The sequence below is a fragment of the Erpetoichthys calabaricus genome, chromosome 1, assembly GCF_900747795.2.
Source record: "Erpetoichthys calabaricus chromosome 1, fErpCal1.3, whole genome shotgun sequence".
Classification (NCBI taxonomy): domain Eukaryota; kingdom Metazoa; phylum Chordata; class Cladistia; order Polypteriformes; family Polypteridae; genus Erpetoichthys; species Erpetoichthys calabaricus.
In genome coordinates this window covers 267,587,520-267,608,660 of record NC_041394.2, presented here as the reverse complement: position 1 = coordinate 267,608,660, position 21,141 = coordinate 267,587,520, and the positions used below count along the sequence as shown (strand labels likewise).

The 21,141-nt window shown below is 38.3% G+C and overlaps 1 protein-coding gene across 4 annotated transcripts in view; it reads left to right on the top strand.

Moving 5' to 3' along the window:
• LOC127526682 (cadherin-related family member 4-like) overlaps positions 1–21,141 on the top strand; it is a 109,093-nt gene that overhangs the window by 53,650 nt on the left and 34,302 nt on the right. For all 4 annotated transcript variants that reach the window (XM_051922815.1, XM_051922811.1, XM_051922817.1 and 1 more), the window contains 5 exons: positions 234–373; positions 5,298–5,478; positions 8,024–8,168; positions 14,548–14,653; positions 16,640–16,855. In XM_051922815.1, the coding sequence (XP_051778775.1) occupies positions 234–373; positions 5,298–5,478; positions 8,024–8,168; positions 14,548–14,653; positions 16,640–16,855 (788 nt within the window). The remainder of the gene's footprint in view (positions 1–233; positions 374–5,297; positions 5,479–8,023; positions 8,169–14,547; positions 14,654–16,639; positions 16,856–21,141) is intronic.

Sequence of the window (21,141 nt, the reverse complement as noted above, 5' to 3'; positions counted from 1 at the left end):
TTCATTATAATGTGAACAAGTCATTCTTTTACCTCAATTTTTTATGTTATATATGCTGTGTACTGGATATTATATAATTGATACTTTATATGCTAAATTTAGTAGATATACTTTAAAGTCATAATTTTCAGTTTCTCTCAAAAACATTTTTCGTATAAGAATATCTTTGAATGAATTGACTATTTTACTTTACTCAGAAGATTGTTCAAGTCTTTCTTATTTTATTTTTAAAGGAATATTCCAAGTGCTCATTTAAACATTTATGAAAACAGCCTTGCCACAGTTTATCAGCTAACTGCAGTTGACAGAGATATAGGGGATCGAGTTTATTATGAATTTTGCTCATTATTCACAGGCTTGAAAATAGATGAAGGTAAGTACCTTTTTGGGAAAGAGTTGTTTTTTCACTTGAAATCAGCATTACACAGAATAGTCTGTCCCAGAGCTCCTTAACATTACATTAATTAAAAAAAGAATGCAGCACATCACAACCTCCATGTCAGCTTGCATTAGGTAATGGTGCTGTGATTCTCATGTTGCATTTAAGTCATCAAAAACTACTGCTCTGTGGCTCAGCAAGGAAAGGTAATTGGTCATAAACTATGAAGTCATAATATCTCTGAAGCTTTTTTCACTCAGATATTATATATTATTACTAGTTAGTGAGCTGAATTAATTAATTTACTAAATTCTTTGACATAATGTCTTTTTAGCTAGTTACACAGGTCATGACAGAATAGAATATGTTAATTTAGTAACGCATGAATGAATTAAAAGTTAAATCAAATTTTAAAAAGTCAAACTACATTTTTCAAATATTTGAAGTAATTCATTTATATTAGGAATCTGTCAGAAGGCAGATAACTACTAGCAACTGCATATTAACCTGTCACCTCGACTCGGCTTGTTAATTCCCACAATACATTATGTTATTCCCATAATAGCTTCATTACAGAGAGCAGATGAAGGTATATTTTTTATTTAAGACATTACACACAGATTGTCAAATCACTTATGTTAGAAAAGAAAGAAAACAATAAAACAGTTGGCAATACAGTTACCTGTTTTTGATTATACTTAATTTTTTTTAACTGTTGTTGGCTGGACACACATGGAAATAAATTCTTTAGTTCTGTGTAGTCTGTAACTTTAGACTGACTTTGTCAAGTGAATGTGTGTTTTCCATAAAGTGACAGGCACCACATTTAACTGGTGCTGGCTGGGAATAAATTTTATTCAATGTGATTTCTCACGGAAAAAGGTTCTAAGAATTTACAAATATATTCACAGGGTGTGAGAACATTATTTTCCTCCTATTTCATTTCCTTTCATTACTGCACATTTTTCTCATTAACTCTGATCAGATACATTTTGTGCATTGTGAAGGGCATATGTAAAAGTAAACAAAAATACCAAAGAGTGCGGTCTTTCATTTGTTTGAGGTGAAAGGTACTGAAGCATTCAGCCTTGCATTGTGAAGTAGTTGTTGCCCCCACTCTTTTCATTCTTCAATTTGAAGGGATAATTTGGACCAGCTGATTGAAAGCTTTGTTTAACAACCAGGCTTGATTTAAACTTTAAGCTTGGTCATATACAAGTCTGACTAATGTTGGTGCAAGGCACCAATGCTACCACTGTGTCCCCCTGACAACATATTATGCACTGCAATTTTGTAGTACAATTTGCATACCTTTAATTTAAGATATACTGGTTCCTAGTGGTCAATATGTCATTCAGTATTTTAGGAAATTGTAACAAGATTTAAAATTTACATAAATCTTAAGTCCTCGAGCCTTTTGCATTAACAGATTTTATTCCTAACTGTGAATTTCAGCTAAACGAAAACCCGGGTTCGGTCACAATGTCGTGGGCAATCAGAGAGGTCCTTCCGGGTTTTTCGTCTACCACCTCCGGGATGGACGAGATAACTGCTTCGATCTCTCGCCTCTGTCGGGTATTCAGATTAGAGCTGAAGTTAAGTGTGTTGGTCTGAGCAAAGAATGAAAGGGGCTGGCCGGAGGAGGTATCAGGGTCCGTTTTCTTCCACGGCTTCAGCAGATTCACGTGATATGTCCAGTCACTCGGCCGACGATTGGGTCGTTTCACCAAATAGTCGACAAACCCTTCCCTCTCGTTAACTTTGTATGGTCCCTGCCAATGGGCAAGTAGTTTAAAATGGAAGGTGGGAACCAGCACCATGACCCAATCCCCCGGTTGGAACTCCCGGAGCATCGTGCCACAGTCATAATAGTGGGCCTGTGCTGTTTGAACCTCTTCCATGTGACTTTTTAATATGGGTCGAATTTTCTCAAATCTATCGCGTAACTGCGCGATATATTTCAAAATATTAGTGGAGGGAAGAGCCTTTCCTTCCCAACCTTCTTTTAAAATGTCCAATATGTCCCGGGGTTGTCATCCATATAATAATTCAAAGGGTGAGAAACACGTCAAAGCTTGTGGAACTTCCCTGTAGGCAAAGAGTATGAGGGGGAGGAGTTGCTCCCAATTCCTTCCGTCCCCGCTGACCATCTTGTGAAGCATCTGTTTGAGAGTCTGATTAAACCTCTCCACTAGACCATCAGTTTGAGGATGATACCCCGCGGTCTTTAAGTGCTTTATTTTAAGTAACTTAGCCGTTTCCCTGAATGTCTCTGAGGTAAACAGCATCCCTTGGTCCATAAGGACTTCTTTAGGAACCCTAACTCGCACAAAGACCCCTACCAGTTCCCGTGTGATGGCTTTAGAATTAGCCGAACGCAACAGAACAGCTTCTGGATATCGGGTCGCATAATCCACGAGGACTAATATATACTTATGTCCTCGGGCTGAGGGTTCCAGGGGTCCCAGTATATCAACCCCTATTCTTTCGAACGGGACATCTATTAAGGGAAGGGGAACAAGAGGAGCATGGTCCCTACTAGGAATTTGCCGCAGCTGACACTCCGGACAAGAGATACAGAAGCGGCAAAACTCCTCATTAATTCCCAGCCAATAAAATTGGAGCTTGATATGCTCTAATGTTTTCTCAGTGCCCAGGTGGCCTCCTAGGAGGTGGGCGTGCACCAACTCACAAACCTGCTGCCAGAAAGTCCATGGGATTAGCAACAGCTTCCACACACCCCCCCCTCGTGCTCACTGACCCGATATAATAAATCATTTTCCATAACAAAGTGGGGCCCCTGTGGCATTGGCTGGTTGGTGCATTGGCTGTTGACTAGGACAACTGCATTCTTAGCAAACTTAAGGGAATCATCACTCCATTGTCCCCTTTTAAACGAGGCCGGTGTTTGTCTAAATTGGAAGCTTAACTCCGAGAGAGGGTCAGGTCTGACCTCAAGGGGTGGAAAGTCATCCCACTCCGCTGAGACGCGGACAGATGACGTAACAGTTTGCAACGGCCCGGGAAGCTCCCCATCCTCTTCTTGTCCCCTCCTATCTCTCTCTGCCGGCTGAATACATGGTGTGGAGACAACCTGTGACAGAGGATTCCCATCTGTTACTAGGCCCAATTTCATTTTAGGAAAGGTCAGTACTTCACCGCTTTTACTATCAGACCAGTCCCGCCCGAGAATCACAGTGAAAGGTGGATTTGGGAGGACCACTACGGTGATTTTTATAACTGATCCTCCCTGGCTGATGAAACATCGGGCGGATTTATAGAAGCGGATATCCCCGTGTACACAGGTTATACTGGTCTTTGTTTTTACCCACTGTCGCGGTAGTACATACCGGCAATCAACAATTGAAATGTTGCTGCCGGAATCAAAAAGGGCTTCTACTTTAAATCCGTTAACAACGACCTCTCCCGTATGAGCCATTGACAAGGGGTTTGATAGTGCACACAATCCAACCCCCTCTCTCCACTTGCATTCTGCCTTGCTCCCAAGGGAGGGCCGCGCCCGCGGAATCGGGGAATTCGGTGCAAACTCCGGTTTATGCCAAGGGGGCAGAGAAGGAGGGACGTAATCTCCACAGCGTCCGCTTAAGGACCGTTCTGCTCTCCCAAATTGTGAGGCTGTCCTAGATGTTTCTATGAGCCCAATGAGCTCGTTCACATTGGAAAAGTCTCCCCAGACCAGCTGAGTTAAATGGTCGGGAAGATTGCTGATAAATATAAAACAGGCTACGTTTTTTACTATTTGATAGGTGAAGCACACAGAGGGCTTTAACCACTTGGCCACCATTTCCCATAGAGCATCAAGCTGCTCTTGGTTAGACCGCTCAGGGTCTAGCCTCAATGTTTGCAGTGACTTCACCTGCTGGTCTGGGGAATCCCCACTTTGCTCTGTGGCCTTGGCCACTGTGGGGAGGACAGCTCTCTCCTCCGAGAGAGCATAGTAAGTCCCCTTCACTTCCCCCATAGAGACCAGCCCACATCTGTGTGTCCCATCAACACTCTCCATATTTATTTTTTGTGGCCCGGAATTAGTGAAAGGGAGCAGAGTCTGCACCGGTTCTTTCCGAACTCTGAGGCGAAACCCCCCACCCAGAAGCTCGGCCCCGGTACTCTCCCACCTGGTCATGATTACGGTCCTGTCCCGTTTTCTTCTGGGCTTTTATTATCCTGCCGACTATGCCACTGTAAGAAGAATAAACATAAGACATTGCGAAGGGTTGGGGCAGCCACCCGTATAATTTTTCCTGGCTGCAAAACTGATGCCAAAGCACAGACATGTTCATACAACAGAATCCAAAACAGAAGTGATTCATTCTACACAAGATGGCAGCTTTAAAGGCCTGTAGAGGAAGTGATGTCATCAGGACTGGAACCGGAAGTGATGTCGTTGGCTTCCCCAGAGCCGGGCAGGATTTCCCTAGAATGGTCTGCAAAAGATCGAGAAGGAGAATTAGTGCACCTCACCACCCCCTGGTCCGGCCTGGAATTACATGTACACTAGCCCTTTAGTTGTCTCCTAAACACGCGTGTGTGACACTGGGCAGGAACCCATCCTGTTCACACAGACGCAAACAGATTACTTGGCCAAATTACATTCGTCTGTGAATTTATCCTACACTATGTGTTAATGGGATGTGAGGAAAATGGATTATCTGAAGAAAACTTCACATGAACACAGGGACAATATGTAAACTCTGAAAAGACCAGAAAGTGATAAATGTACACCATCAACATTCAGAATCCTTACGGAGGAAATTTAAAAAGTTTACATTATTTAGAGTTGTTTTGTTATGTATGATTTTTATTTTCTGAGTGGAGATGTATTCATCATTCTCAATCATAACATCAGTCCGAAACTTTTCATAGTGCTTAATTATAGATTTAAAAGTTTTTTTTTCAGATACTGGAAGAATTAGCCCTCAGTATCCATTGGACTATGAGGATCTCAGAACACCACATCAACAAATAATTGAAGTTCGAGCCTATGACAGAAACAGAATACACTCTACTACAGCTACTCTCACTGTTGACCTCATCAATGTGAATGACAATTCCCCACAGTGTACAGAAGACTTGATAGCGTAAGACTGTCACTTAACGATGCATGAAAATGTTCCACTTTTCTTTTTTATACTTTTTTTATGTTATTTTATTTTATTCAATTGGTGTTGCTTGTGATAAGGTGCTATATTGGCGCCGACCTGACACAGACTGACACCAGAGGCACAGGTAAAATAAACATGTGAAGTTTGCCTGGACACCATCAGACCGACACCGCATCTTTATCCAAATGTACTTTTATTTTCTTCTCCACACAACACAAACTCAGTCCCGCACAACAACACTGTGCCTTCAGCCCCAGTCACCTTTTTCCTGGGCCTTCTCTCTCCTCGTCCCTGGGCCACCTGTCTCCTCTCTCCAGGAGCTTCGTCCTGCTCCCAACTCCAGCTCAATGACAGAAGGGAGGCGGCCCCATTTATCCTCACCCGGATGAGCTCCAGGTGCCCTACATGACGTCACGTCCTGGTGTGGCGGAAGCAACAGGAGAGCACCTGGAAGCACTCCGGATGACCCTGGAAGGATCCATGGGTGTGGCAGAAGTGAATAATTCCCGGGCTCCATGAGGCTCGGAGTGCCCCCCTGGCAGTGACCAGCGGCCCCAACGGTCTTGAGCCTCCCTGCTCCCCTTCCGTGGGCCTCTTCTACTCCAGGGCGGTTGCCCCCTTGTGGCCCGGAGGATAAATATGCCACAACCCAGTCCTTCCAGGCGTCCCGGCCGGGTCTGACCCCCAGCCGCGTACCACAAAACACAAGATTTTTTTTTTCAGCCGTGGGACACGTCTTCCCAATGTCCCACTGGCCCTAACACAGTCCCAAAATACCCCAAAGTAAATCACACCCCAAATCACACTCTTCTCTTCCTCCACTCCTCCCAGGGCAGCTTCGTACTCCTCCCAACTCTGGCGCCTTGAGTAGTGGCTGCACGCTCCCTTTATACTCCACCCGGAAGTGTTTCAGGTGGTAATTAACCTCAATTAGGCTGCACTTTCGGGTATGGCTGATTTGTCACCCATACAGGCTCAGGAAGCCTTGCAGCTCCCCCTGGTGGTGGCCACGGAGCCCAACCAGGATGAGCTCTGGTGTTCCATGCTATGGGCCCCAATGCAACCCAGAGGGGCTGCCACCAAGTGTTCCGGGGAACGTAGAGTGCAATCCCATGGCTGCTCCCCCAGATCAAGTGTTGAAGGGGCATCACGGCTCAAGTGTTGAAGGGGCATCACGGCTGGGCATAGTTCCTGGCCGTTCACCACATGCTTTAAACATCAAGTGATAGTCCACACTTATGGAGGACATTGTAACCAAATTGTATAGAAGAATAGCCTGAAGTTTCACTAAGCCCCTTGCATTGTCCTTTTCCTTCCTTTTATTCTAAAGGTAGTAGTTATTATTAGTATTGTTATTAGTAGCAATCATAATAGACATTCTTTATAAATGGCTGTAAAATGGTTAGCACTGTTGACTGTCTACAGTATGCAGAGTGTGAAGGTTCTCACCCTTTTTTATGTGTTTTTTCAAGGGTACACCATAGTTTCCTTCCACTTCCCAAAATTGTGTTAAGTTAATTGCATCTCTAAATTGTTAACAGAAATAAATATAGTGTTAAATAAGCAGCTGGTCTCAATCAAGACTAAATACCATAATTAGAGAGACCAATAGCCAAGACTGAGACAAATCTGCGAGAGAATACCCACAGGTCTGAGACAATAGAAAAATGCCTTTAAATGCTAACACAAAGATGGGACTAAAGTATTGCAGCCCTGCGAAAAACATATGTCAACATTCAATGTTGATATTTCTGTGATTTTTTTTTCAGAAACTTTTTTTCAGTTGCAGTAGATTGGTCCCATTCTGTAGATCCAAAATACAATAAGTAAGATATATGGGAATCTCCCTTGAGTGTGTATTAATTATAAAAGTGTAGGCTTTGAATAAAAGTATGATATCAGGTTAAAAACACTAAAATACGTTAATGGCAGTGTACAGCTCAGTCCTACATGTTGCAGAAAAGGAGACATAGTGGCACAGTGGCATTACTCCTACATAGTCCATCCATCCATTTTCCAACCCGCTGAATCCGAACACAGGGTCACGGGGGTCTGCTGGAGCCAATCCCAGCCAACACAGGGCACAAGGCAGGAACCAATCCCGGGCAGGGTGCCAACCCACCGCAGACTCCTACATAGTCCTGGGTTCATATTATAGCATGGTTACTGTCAGAGTTTACAGTATGTGTTGCGTCTACATGAGTTTTGTCCAATAACATTCCAAAAACATGCAAGCAGAACTAACTGGTGATATGATTCTTATTCATGTGGGTGTGTGGGATTGACACTGCCCGGTTTGCCCCATGACCCTGTATTGTTTCAATAAAGTTCAGCTTTGACTTTTAGTGTCTTTCTTGTGTTTGGGTATGGGCACCTTATTAATGTTGAAATATAGTATCTTAATAGTGTATGCTAATTACTGTACAAAGTATTTTTCTACTTATTACCTTGAGAGTTAATTAAACATTTATTTGTGATTTTCAAATCTGTCGGTTTTTCAGTTAAGCCTTCTGTTTTCCAGGGTTGAATATGCTGAAACAGTAAGCGTTGGAACTCTTGTGGTGGCCTTAGATTGCATGGATCTGGATATGAATTTGTTAACATACAATATGATTCTGGATTCATATTCTTCAAATAGGTTTACTCTGACACAAAATGAAATTACTGTAAGTATCAATTCTTATTCTATTCTTAGTAAAATGTCTTTTTAGATTGTGGACAAAACCCAAACTCTGTTCATTGTGTGTATTATGCAAATGAATGTGTTTGAATATCATTTTCCCCATCATGGAATCTACTTCTTTTGCACAATTCATAAATTGTAACTTGATAAAAATATTGTATTTAATGTCAATTACCAGTGAGAAACAGGTTCAGAAAAACCACACAGGAGGCCAGTGTTCTGACTCACAACTAAGATTGCTGTGCTTTTGCCACTAAACACTGTTATATCTTCCATAAGTACTTGCCCGTTACCTGAAGCTGTTTTATGCTTCAGTGAACTTATTAGTGAATCAGGGATCTGTATACAAAGCTAGTATTCCATCATTTAATCGAATGATAAATTCCAAGAATTATCTACCTTAAAATGAATCCCTCATACCTTTGTCCTTTTTCTTATGCCTGCTTTCTGAATACAATATTTTGAATAGTTAGTTACAGATATTTTTCTGTCTGGCCATGATACTGATTTTTCATTTAAACAATGCTTCTAGTTATTCTTGTGTCTATTTGCTGGTTATCTAATGAATTCAGTAAATCTAATGAATTAATTTAATGGCTAGTTAAACTTTGACACCCAAAAAAGCTGAAGACATGACCCTGTACTGCTCTTTCACAATACTGACATCATCACTGCACAGCAGATTTACACAGCATTTCCCTTCCACCTTTTATATCTGCCCAAGTTTCATTAAGTTTACTAGGCATGCTTTTCATTTATGGGAAATCCAGTATTATACATTATGTTTGTTGTTGTTTTTTTAGCAAAACAGTAAACAATTTTACAATAGACTATTAAATAAGTCAAAGAAGTCCCCAGATGTATGAAGAGTGTAAAACAAACTGCATGTATATATATATATATATATATATATATATATATATATATATATATATATATATACTGTATATAGTATATGTATACATATAAATATATTTTTATTGAATTTATTAAAAGCCAGCAACATTCCATTCAAACAAGTCAAACTTAACAAAACTAAATTCAATTAAACTCCTGCCCAAGAGAAAGAGAGGAAGGCCAACAGCCAGAGTAAAACTTTAGGAGTAAAAAAGAGGAAAGAGAATAATTTTCTCCAATATATATGCTTATTCTAAAATGTTATTGGTTATTGATTATAACCTGCCAGGTTTAAAACAAGTTTTGAACAGATTCTCTAACCAAGAATTAGATTTTTTCCAATTTCAAATAGTATATAACATCATTTACCCACTGACTTAAAAGAGGTGGGTTAGGATTCTTCCAGTTGAGAAAGACAAGTCTACGTGCTTACAGAGAAGTAAAGGCAATTACAGTTTGTTTGTCCTTCTCCACTTTAAGCCCATCTGGGTGTACACCAAACACAGCTGTTAGTGGATTAGAAGGGATTTTGACACCAAGGCTGTCTGAAAGACATTTAAAAATTTTGGTCCAGAATGATGTTAATTTGGTTCATACCAAAAACATATGGCCCAATGAGGCTGCAGCTCGATTGCAACGTTTGCAGGTTGTATCTTGCCCTGGAAACATTTTGGACATTTTTAAATGACATAGATATGCTCAATAAAAATTTTAAGTTGAATAATTATATGCTTTGTGCATTTGGAGCTGCACAGAATTTCGTGCATGGATGCCTTCCACTCCTCTCTAAAATACTGAGTAAGAGATCCTTTACCCACTGTACTCTGGGATCTTGGAAAGGAAGGGACTTTAAAGGGACTTTTTTAAGACTTAAGACTGATCAATATTCTTCCGTAATAGAAATAAGTGGGAGGTGAGGAAGACTGGACAAATTTTGTTTAGCAAAGTTTCTAATTTGGAAATAGTGGGAAAATTATGTTGATGGGAAGCTAAATTGGGGTATATATTTGTTCGTAGGATGCAAATACATTATCTATGTAGAAATCTCTAAGTGATTTAATCCTGTACATTTTCCGAACATTAAAAACTGTGTTTGAGAGGGTGGGAAAAGGTTGTTTTCATGTAGAGGTGCCACAGATAATGGCTTCTATTTCTTGAAGTGCTTCCCACATTGGTTCCATATTCTGAGTGAATGAAGCACAATTGAGTTGTTAGTACATTGATAATAACTTGTATTTACTGGGGTACAAAGCAAGGAATATTAAGAATTACTTCAAAATTGTATTTCTATTGCAGACCACGCTTGTGTGTGCTCATCTATTTCTGTCAATATCCAGGTTTTTATAGTTTGTATATTTGCCATCCAATAATAAAACTGAAAGTTAGGCAGATCCATGCCACCTTCTGCTTTAGGTTGTTGTAGGGTCACCCTTTGGATGCGTGGATGTTTTGATTTTCAAATAAATCAGGTTATGATTGAATGTAATTTCTTAAAAACTGATTTGTTAATGTATATGGGGATGCTTTGAAATAGAAAAAGAAGCTTGGGAAGGATATTCATCTTAATAGTGTTAATTCCTCCTGCTAAAATGAGATGGAGGGTAGACCATCTATACAGTCTTGTTTAAGATTTTTCCATGCAGGCAGCAAAAGTTTGTTGAAAAAGAGATTAATATTTACTTGTGATGTTTACCCCTAGGTATTTAAACTGATCTGCGATGATAAAAGGGAATGTGCCAATCTAATGTTGTGTGCTAGAGAGTTCACTGGAAAAAGCACACTTTTATTCAAATTAATTTTTAGTCCAGATATTTTTTTGAAATTCTGTTAGTGCTGTTAGAACTGCATGCACAGTATTTTGTTGGTCCGATAAATATAGTACCATATCATCTGCATATAGTGATATTTTCTGTTCAAGTCCTTCTCTGATAATCCCCTTTATCTCAGATGCATTTCAAAAGTGAACAACCAATGGTTCAATGGCGATTGCAAATAGAAGTGGTGACAGGGAGCATCCTTGTGTAGAATCACATTCTAGTTTGAAGTAGTCTGAAATGATGTTGTTAATACAAACTGAACCTTCTGGACTGGTATACAGCAGTTTGATCCATGCACTTATGACCGGTCTGAACCTAGAATTTGTGCGTTGTAGTGAATAGGTAGTCCCATTCACCCATATCGAGTGCTTTTTCTGCATCCAAAGACAATAAGATCTCTGCAGTGTTATACTTTATGGGTAAATGTATTACATTAAACAGGCATCAAAGATTGGAAGCTAAGTGTCTGCCTTTAATAAATCTGCTTTGGTCTTGTGATATTACCGAAGGCAGCACTTTCTCAATCCTTCTGGCTAGAACTTTGGAGAGTTTCTTAACATCATTATTGAGAACTGAGACTGGTCTGCATGATGCACACTGTAATAAGTCCTTATTTTCCTTAGTAAAAACGGTAATTAATGCTTGGTGAATAGTTTGAGGTAGAATTTTATTGTCTCTGGCTTCTATAAATGTTGCTAAAAACAGGGGTGCTAACTTCATTGAATTTTTTTTATAAAATTCAGCAGGGTAGCCATCAGGGCCTGCTGCTTTCCCACTCTGAAGTGAGTTTATAGTGTGTAGAAATTCTGAGAGTGTGAGAGGTTTATTCAATTCATCAGCACTGAGAGTATCTAGCTGTGGTATCTATATTGTATGGAAAAATGCATTAGATTGTTCTTGTCTTCTTTAAAGTGAGTAGAATATAAGGATGTATAGTAGTCTCTAAATGTTTACATTACATTTCATGGTCAATGATTTTGTCTCCTTCATTATTGGTAATTACTGGTATTGCATTGCGAACTTCCTGATTGTGGATTTGTTGAGCTAAGGTATTATTAGCCTTCTCTCCGAGTTCATAGTAATGATGTTGCATTTTTAAAATGAGTTGTTCCATTTCTTCTGTTGTCAAGAGGTTATGTTCTGATTGCAAAGCCTGTCTTTTCCTATAAAGTGCCTCATTTGGAAACCTGCCATGTTCTTGATCTATTCTAGTAATTTCACTGATTAACTCAGATGCCTTCTTGGTTTCCAATTTATTTTTATGGGAGAGATATGAAATAATCTGTCATCTTAAAAATGCCTTCAGAGTTTTTCAGAGTATTCCTGTAGAGACCTCTGAGGATGCATTTGTCTGCAAAAAAATCTATTTGCTTGGATATAAATTCTTTACAGTTCTCATCAGTTAATAACAGGGGTTAAGACACCATCTACGAGATGAATATGTAGGGCATAATGATTTTAGCTCCATGATCAGAGGGATAGGGTCAGAGATAACAATAGCATTGTACTTGCAAGATTTGATCGTGGGCAAAAAATTGTTCTTGAGTAACAATGATGTACTGGTGAGAAGAATGAATATGCTCTTGAGTTTGTATTTAAAAAATCTCAGAGAGTCTGATAAGTGTTAGATGTTATCTCCCCTGTGGCTGAAGACCTATGTAAGTCTGGACTTAAAACACAGTTAAAGTCTCCGGCCATTATTATTTTATGAGTGAAAAAGTATGAATACTTTTTTCTATTAATTCGTGATTGAGACCTTTGACATTCCACCTCACAAAGTTCACTATTTGGTCATAGAGACATTGCTACTGAAATTTTGTTGACATTTTGTAGAAGGATTGTAGAGTGGTGTAGAATGATTAAAGCAGAGATTTCTATTGGTAATACAGTCCAAATACTATAAAACTAGAATATAAAAACAGTCACGAAACAATAAATCCAGGGAATGATATTAAACAATACCCATGGAGAAGCAAATAATGTATAATAGTACAATCCTAACACACTAAAGTAAGGGTATGACGTTAAACAGTCTGGTTTGAGGAAAAAAAAATAATTATAATTTTAATTAAAACGTAAGAGAAGGAAGTAGAATGTATAATTACAGCAAAAGTCTCATTGCGAATGGACCAAATTGCAGGTAAAATCTTTTTTGCCTTGCCAGGACACAATGTGAATCACAATCGTATTTCAAAAAGTGTTGGGATCGATTTTCGTAGCTTTTTTTTTTTTGGTTCCAAAGAACTAAAAATGTAGAACTTGCATTGAATATCCACTCTCAAATTAATAGGATGCAAGAGGCTGTATCTGATCTTGGCTTTCCATAAGCACTGTTTAATACTATAGAAAGCGGCACATTTAGTAATTGTTGAAGGTGAGAAATCAGGCAAAATACGAATATGGTTATTTTCAAATATAATCTCATATTACAGTCTGAGAAGTGACATCAAATTTTATTTAGATTGCAATTTGTCAAAACGTACAATAAAGCTTCTAGGTTTTGAGGCATTCGATCCATATATGCGGTAAGCTGCTGATAGCTTGGTGTCCTCTCCAATTATCTTAGAGACTGGTTCAGCTATGAATTTGACTGGGTTTGGACTTTCACAGTTTTCAGGGAGACCTTTGATTCTAATATTATTCCTTCTGTATCCATCTTCCAGTGCAGCTAGTCTGTCTCCAGGCACTTTGCATTCGGAATTTGCAGCCATTGCTTTTTCAGTAGATAACAATAGTTCAACCACTTCAATACAAGTCATAAATTTTTGCTTAATCTCTTGAAGCTGAGCACCAAGTACTCTGAATTTATTCTCAGACTTATTTATTCTCGCATTTTCCTGTATTTTTTCCTCAATTTTTTCTAGTATGCCTCTAAAGGATGCCTCACAGAGATTACTTAAATGTTTCTCCTGCTCTTTAATATCCTGAAGCAGCTTCTCATTTGTCTTCTTTATGTCCTTTTTATCTTTCCTTATATCCGTTATGTCACCCTCGAGATTTGTAGTCACTGATGTGGAGTGATGGTTAAAAAAGGTAAAATAACATTGCTGCTAACGGAGTTCCATTTCAATTGTCCATCTCACGAAACGTATGAGACCACAATATTAATATTTTTTGACCAAGTTTGGTCGATTGTCATTTTCATTGGAAAAGACAACACAGTATATTGCTATATTAAAATTAAGAAAACTAGCTTACATCAAATAGTTTGAAGTATTTGTCATTTTTAGTTTGTGATTTGCCAGAAATACATTAAACAGTAATAAACAGCTTAACACATTAAAATAACATTTTGTGCCTGCTTATATGAATAATTCTGAATTTTTTCTAGACTTTATTGTATTGAAAAGGTTCTTTGAATGAATGTTTGTTGTTTTTTATCTTATAGAATGATGTACAGTAAATATAATTTACAGTTCAATTTTTCAAAAGGTCTGTTTTTATTCTACTACCCTAAAACTCTAAATTCTTTGCAATTCATTACAAGAAATGCTATAGTGAGAACTGATGGAACGGGTTTTACTATTGTATATTTTAGCAGGCTCCATTATTTTTCTTTTGTTTTCTTGGAATTTCTTAATTACATTTTTGGCTCTCTGATTTTAACACTTAATCATTCATTCTGTGAATGTTTATTTCTGGAAACAGGTTGGACCTGGAAATCTGAACTATGATGACACAATATTTGCAGGAATGCAATTCAAACACACTATAATAGTCAAGGTCACTGATGATGGTATTCCCTCTCTGACAAGTAAGTTTACTGAAGAAACAGCCTGTGCGTTTTCAAGCACTGAGCCCTTTAGCACTACTTCTTGAGCCTTTGTGTTTTTTATTGTAAAGTCACATCAAGGTTTGATTTCAATTATGACAGGTGTCTACGGATGGATGGATGGAATCTTAATGGGACCAAAGGAAAGACAGTTATTATTTATCTGAACTTTATGTCTTCAAATAAATTATGTGTTGTACACTTAGGAGCTCTGTACTAATGCCGGAATGGTCATCTCCTATCCTCAAGGGCTTCAGATATGCCCAGTGTTGTAGCTACAGTTAAATTCATTGTTTAATTTGTCATTGCCTACTTAAACAGACTTAATTAGACTTACGCTGTCCTGTTTTAGACATAACTGTGGTTCCAAGTTGTGTATGTACAGTATTTATGCATTACGTGTTAGTGACTTGTTGATGTTAGTGTGCACCATTAATTCTGCCTCACACTTCATTTTAGGGTTATATTTTTCAAAATGATCATTGAAAAGTAAGCATATTGTTACATCAGGCTTGGATTCTCACAAGAGCATATGAACTGTTTCTCAGTGCTACATTTTCTAAACTGCACTTGTGTCTGTCTGTGAGAATCATCTCTTTGTAAATTACAATTCTGACAGAATAGGAACTGTTTTCAGGAGGCACAGCATTTGCTTTGAATTAAATACCTCATATCCATTTCACTTAGATACAATTTGTTAGAAAAGAAAAATCTATACAGAATGAAAAAGCATGGCATACTAGTCACGCACTTTGAATGCATAAAGCATGATGATTATGGAGTTGTGTATTGCAGCGGCTTGAGCTAATTGGAAAGAATTATACAAGGCAAGGGATGTAGACCCAAAGTTGTGGGAGTTATTTTGGTAAAACTGTGGCTTCTTGCAGAACTTATTGTTTTGGTGCGATTGCTACTGACTACTGACTGACTGTTGCAAGCTGTGTTCATTACCAGCAGCAGGCAAGGTGTCTTAATGCAAATTAATTTTTACACACATTCACTTCAATGTATCACATGAATAATGCATTTGATCATACAAATCTAAATCTACATGACTACATACATTGAAGCTTGATACAAGATGCAACATGCAGAAAATACACACCCTATCTGACTGCTATGGAGGTACCAGACATAAGTAAATACTTACCAACCCAGCAGAATTCTTACATGAAGGAATTTGTTTTTCTTTTTACTCTTCTTGCTTCACAGGCAACATTTCAGCTTGGCTCAATAGCACCCTCTAGAGAGCACAACTGGCATACATAGTATCTGGTTGATACATACTGTACTTACTTAACCTACCCAGTAAATATGTCATGTAAAGGATAACAAGGAAATCTCTGAATTTCAGACTATTTTGTCAAAAATTGTCTTCTGTCAAATATGCAGTTCTGTATTCACATAGTGGAGCTCCTTACCCCAATTTTTTCTCTACAACAAAATTGTATTTTTAATATTTATATATTTATGAACACAGTACATTTTTAAGTGACATTCCATGATTTCCTAAGAATGAATGTTGACTTTTATTTTATACTTTAATATACTCATAGACTGCGGTGGGTTGGCACCCTGCCCAGGATTGGTTCCCTGCCTTGTGCCCTGTGTTGGCTGGGATTGGCTCCAGCAGACCCCCGTGACCCTGTGTTCGGATTCAGCGGGTTGGAAAATGGATGGATGGATATACTCATAGAATGCTGTATTATGAAATATTTCATTATTATCTATTTGTTTGTTTATATGTGTAAAGTATGCAGTTTGCATCGAAGTTTAGTTTTATTAATATCCATTGTTCCATCTATTAATCAAATCCCTTTGCCAGGACTGACACTGTCCTGGCCACACTGGGCACAATGCAGGAACAGTCTCTGGGAATAATGCAAAGCATTATGCAATGTTATCTAACATTTAACAATGTACTTTCTATCAATGATGTCATTTTTGGTTTTCACTTTGAACTTGCAGGTACTGCCACTCTATTTGTTAAGGTGACAAGAGTCAATGAGGTCAGTCCAAGTGCTGTTACCAACTCTTTCTTTGTGTCTGAAAGCAGTCCGCCTGGCACATTTGTTGGAGCCGTTGTATTTCAAGATCAAGACTGGCCTTTTAATAATGTGAAATATACACTTGTTGGAGGCAGCAATTATGCTGAATCAAAATTTTTTATTGAATCAAATACAGGTGAGATTTTTTAAAATGTACCTTTTGCATTGCGCTGTCATGCATATATTGTAAAAATGTATAATTTCTATTTATTAAAGCTACAGTAGATCTGAGTTGGTATGAAGCTGTAAAACATAAATACAATAAACTAATTTGATACTGAAAAAAATGTAGTAAAAAATGTTTTGACCAATGAGCTTCATGAGGAGATTGATGCTCAATAAATAAAATATATAAAATTTTTACACCCATTTTATCCAATTTTGTGTTTGGCCCAACACTATTAGGTAGAAGACTAGACACGGGATTTAAATTCAAGACACTGCACCCATGAGGCATCAGTACTATCCATTGTGCCACCTAAACAAAATATCATGATTCTTAGTTGATTTTGATGTTTTAGAAATAAACCCATTAATTAATATGACCATAGTTACTCTTCTTCTCAAGCAGTGTAAAGATCCTTCTGAATACAAAATTATTGCCCAATTTCCTTATTACATTTTAATTGTTTTTTAGTTCCTGGCAAAGCTGTTGACCTGTTACCAGGAACTTCTTCTCCATAAATTGATCTATTCAGATCAAACCGGTTCACTGATAACACATGGTCTTCTATGTGTTATTAATACTGCTCCAAAGCTGCAGAATCCTGCTGTTCTTCTTTTACTCAGTGCAGAAATGGTGTTTGATTGCATGAACTGATTTTTTATAATGGCACATTTTGCTTTTCGTGAGGATTGCTGAAAACTTTATTGATATGTTCAGACTATTTATTCGCATCACTCTGCAGTGATAATTGCTAATTCTTCAAACCATTTTAAATTTCTAAAGGCTGCCCATTATCTCCTCTAATCTTTAAGCCCCCTCTTGAGCCTCATGCTATAGCAATCTATAAATTGGACATCATTATCTCATTACCACACATAATGGCCATACATTCTGCTTTTTGTAATAAATGCTTCATTGGATGTTTATCATGTTCTTAAACTATTTAACTCCTTTGAAACACTCTACACATATAATAAATTGGTGCAAATCCTCCCTCATTTCATTAAATTTCTTCTGTCAACTACACTGCACAACAAAGTTTTTGCTTCTTGAACACTGTTGGGTGTTTCTTATAGATTTTTGCTTGTTGATCACGAATATCACATCAAAATTTACCCATCACGTACTGTTTCAGAGAAATCTTCAGTTTTGTCATGATTTTTTCTTATAATAATAATAATAATAATTCTTTATTTATTTGTCACATACATAGAATAGTATCTGTATCAATATAACAGTAAGTAAGCTTGATGTTATAGACGTTTTGGTGTCGGGCGATATGTCTCGTCAATGTTGTAACAGCCGCGATACATTCTGCTATATCTGTAGTGAATATACACTTGCACGTCAGAGACGTTGGATGACTGCTCTTGTGAAGAAAGCTTATCATCTGTATTTCGGCTGAAAAATTGGTGATCAAGACAAGGAATGGGCGCCTCACATTTGCTGTGCGACATGTGCTGTCAGTCTGAGAGCCTGGCTCAGAGGCACTTGAAAGATGATGCCGTTTGCTGTTCCGATGATATGGTAAGAACAGAAAGACCATGTGATGGACTGTTACTTCTGTTTGACTAATGTGTCTGGTTTCTCTGCCAAAAACAAGAAATCAATTGAGTATCCTAATCTGCCTTCAGCAGTGAGACCCGTGCCATATGACGACAGTCTTCCAATTCTGAAACCACCAGAGGTTTGGACCTTAGACGAACCAGATAAAGAAACAGCAATGCAGGGTACTGAAAGTGACATTGACCCGGAACCGTGCAATCCACATCTGATAACACAGTCCGAATTGAACGATTTGGTCAGAGATTTGGGTCTGTCAAAAGCAAAAGTCGAGCTGCTGGGTTCAAGACTGCATGCAGGAATGGTGTTTGCTGTCACCAGGTACTAAATTTTCTGTATTCCGAGGCCGACATCATGATATAACCAAATTTTTTGCACAAGTCGACAGTCTCTGTTTCTGCTGTGACATTGAAGGATTGTTCTTGGCCTTGGGTTGGGATCACAAGAAGAGTGGCATCTCTTCATTGATTTGTCAATGTTAAGCCTGACAGCTGTTCTGCTACACAATGGCAACGTTTATGCTTCAGTACCTGTTGGCTATGCAGCACACATGAAAGAAATGTATGAGAATATGGAACTGTTGCTGAAGCACGTCCAGTATAGCAGGTACGACTGGAATATCTGTGGAGATCTTAAAGTCGTTGCTCTGTTAGTAGGACTGCAGCTCAGCTATACAAAGTACTGTTGTTTCATCTGTGAATGGGACAGCCGTGCCAATGAGTTGACAGAACTGGCCACTCCGTAAAAAGTTTGTTCCAGGACAGAAAAATGTGGCATATGAATAGCTTGTCGACCCAGCAAAGATATTTTTGCCTCCTCTTCACATACAACTGGGACTCATGAAGAATTTTGTGAAAAGCTCTGAACAAGGAAGTCGAAGGTTTTCGTTATTTAAGACAGATGTTCCCAAGAATAACTGACGCCAAGATCAAAGAGGGCATTTTTGTTGGCCCCCATATCAGACATGTTATGAGTGACAAGTGGTTTGAAGATCTGTTAGTTGGGCCAGAAAAAATTGCCTGGAAAGCCTTCAAAGATGTTGTTGACAATTTTCTGGGCAATTACAGAGCCCCAAACTATATTCAGCTGGTAGACAAACTTCTCAAAGCATACAAGACAATGAAGTGCAACATGCCACTCAAGATTAATTTCCTCCATTCACACTTGGACTTCTTCCCCGCAAATCTCGGTGCTGTCAGTGACAAACACAGTGAAAGATTTCACCAGGACATTGCTACGATGGAGAAACGATACCAGGGCAACTGGAATCCATCAATGCTTGCTGACTACTGTTGGACACTGCAACGTGATGCACCAGACATTGAATACAAAAGAAAATCAGGAGCAAAACACTTTAATTCTGTTGAATTTAATAGCTTATGCGAAACATAAACGTGACTAAATACGTTATTGTCAGTAAACATGTCAATGTCTATTTCTCAGAGTTCCTACATGATGCAGTAAAACCAAAACTTTATTTGTGCATACCCAGTAGGTACCTGTCACAATCAGCAAACTTTTCAGGAAGCAAGACTTTTCAAAAAATTGTTGTGCAGTGGTATCTTCCTTTCCTTTGTCTATTCTTTTGACAAAAACATTTAAATATTTGGGCATTGAGGATTTGTATTTACAGATGATATTGCCTTTTGTAACTATTTCTGTGATCACTTGCTCACCTGCCAAAGACCAGAGCAGTCTGGTTTTATGACTAAGAAGTCTACCATCAACCACATCCTGGCACTGATTAGAGTTCTCATGGAGAGCAAATGCAAATATCGTCAGAGTTTCTTTGTAGCCTTTGTCGATTTTCGTGAATTGTTCGACTCAGTTGATCGAGCTGCCCTGTGGGACATCCTAAGACTTTGCGTGATTTCCACAAGGTTGCTGGATATCATGGCCGTCCTGTACACTGGTACCGTGTGTGCTGTGCAGAGTGGAGGCACTGAGCACCATTGCCACCATATTGGCTCTAGCCCCTTCTCTTTCTCCATCAATCTTTAGAAATCATCTTTATATAATATAGTATAACTCTTTTTAAGACTTCTGTGCTGCAGAGTAATGGGTCATGCAGCTCAATCCCTCTTATCATATTACATTTTTCCTTTTTGATTTCTAATGAAAACTTGATTGGAGAAAAAAGCTTTGAAATCACTTCTGCATTTTCTTTACTTTTTTACTTGTGCAAACATATTTGTAAAATAATTTTATTCACTATTTCGTTTTTATAACTGTTAGGAAAGCAAAACCTTCAGTAATACTAAACTTGTTTTTAGCCTTTTTCTAATCGTATAAGTTTCAAAAAAGTGAAAAGGATAACTATAAATACACATTTCTTCTTTCAGTGGTTGAAGTATTAACAAATTTAAAAATTGCCAGAAAAAACATGCAACTATTAGCACATCAATCAGATTCCATTTAAGTTACACTCTTTATGCCCTGAAATGTATGTAGGAAAATAATTTGAATTTGTGATGACATGAGCAGTACTGTATATTACAATGTGATGATCACTTGAAGTTCCGGAACAGGCCATGCATCCCTCCTGACATCTAGTGAACAGTCTAGTAGTGTTATCTGAAATAGCATTAGCACTTTGTATATGTTTTACTTTAAATATGTAATGTGCAGTTTTGTCTAGATGTGTTTCCTTACAGTCAGCCATCCATCCATTTACAGTACAAGGCCATGTGAGT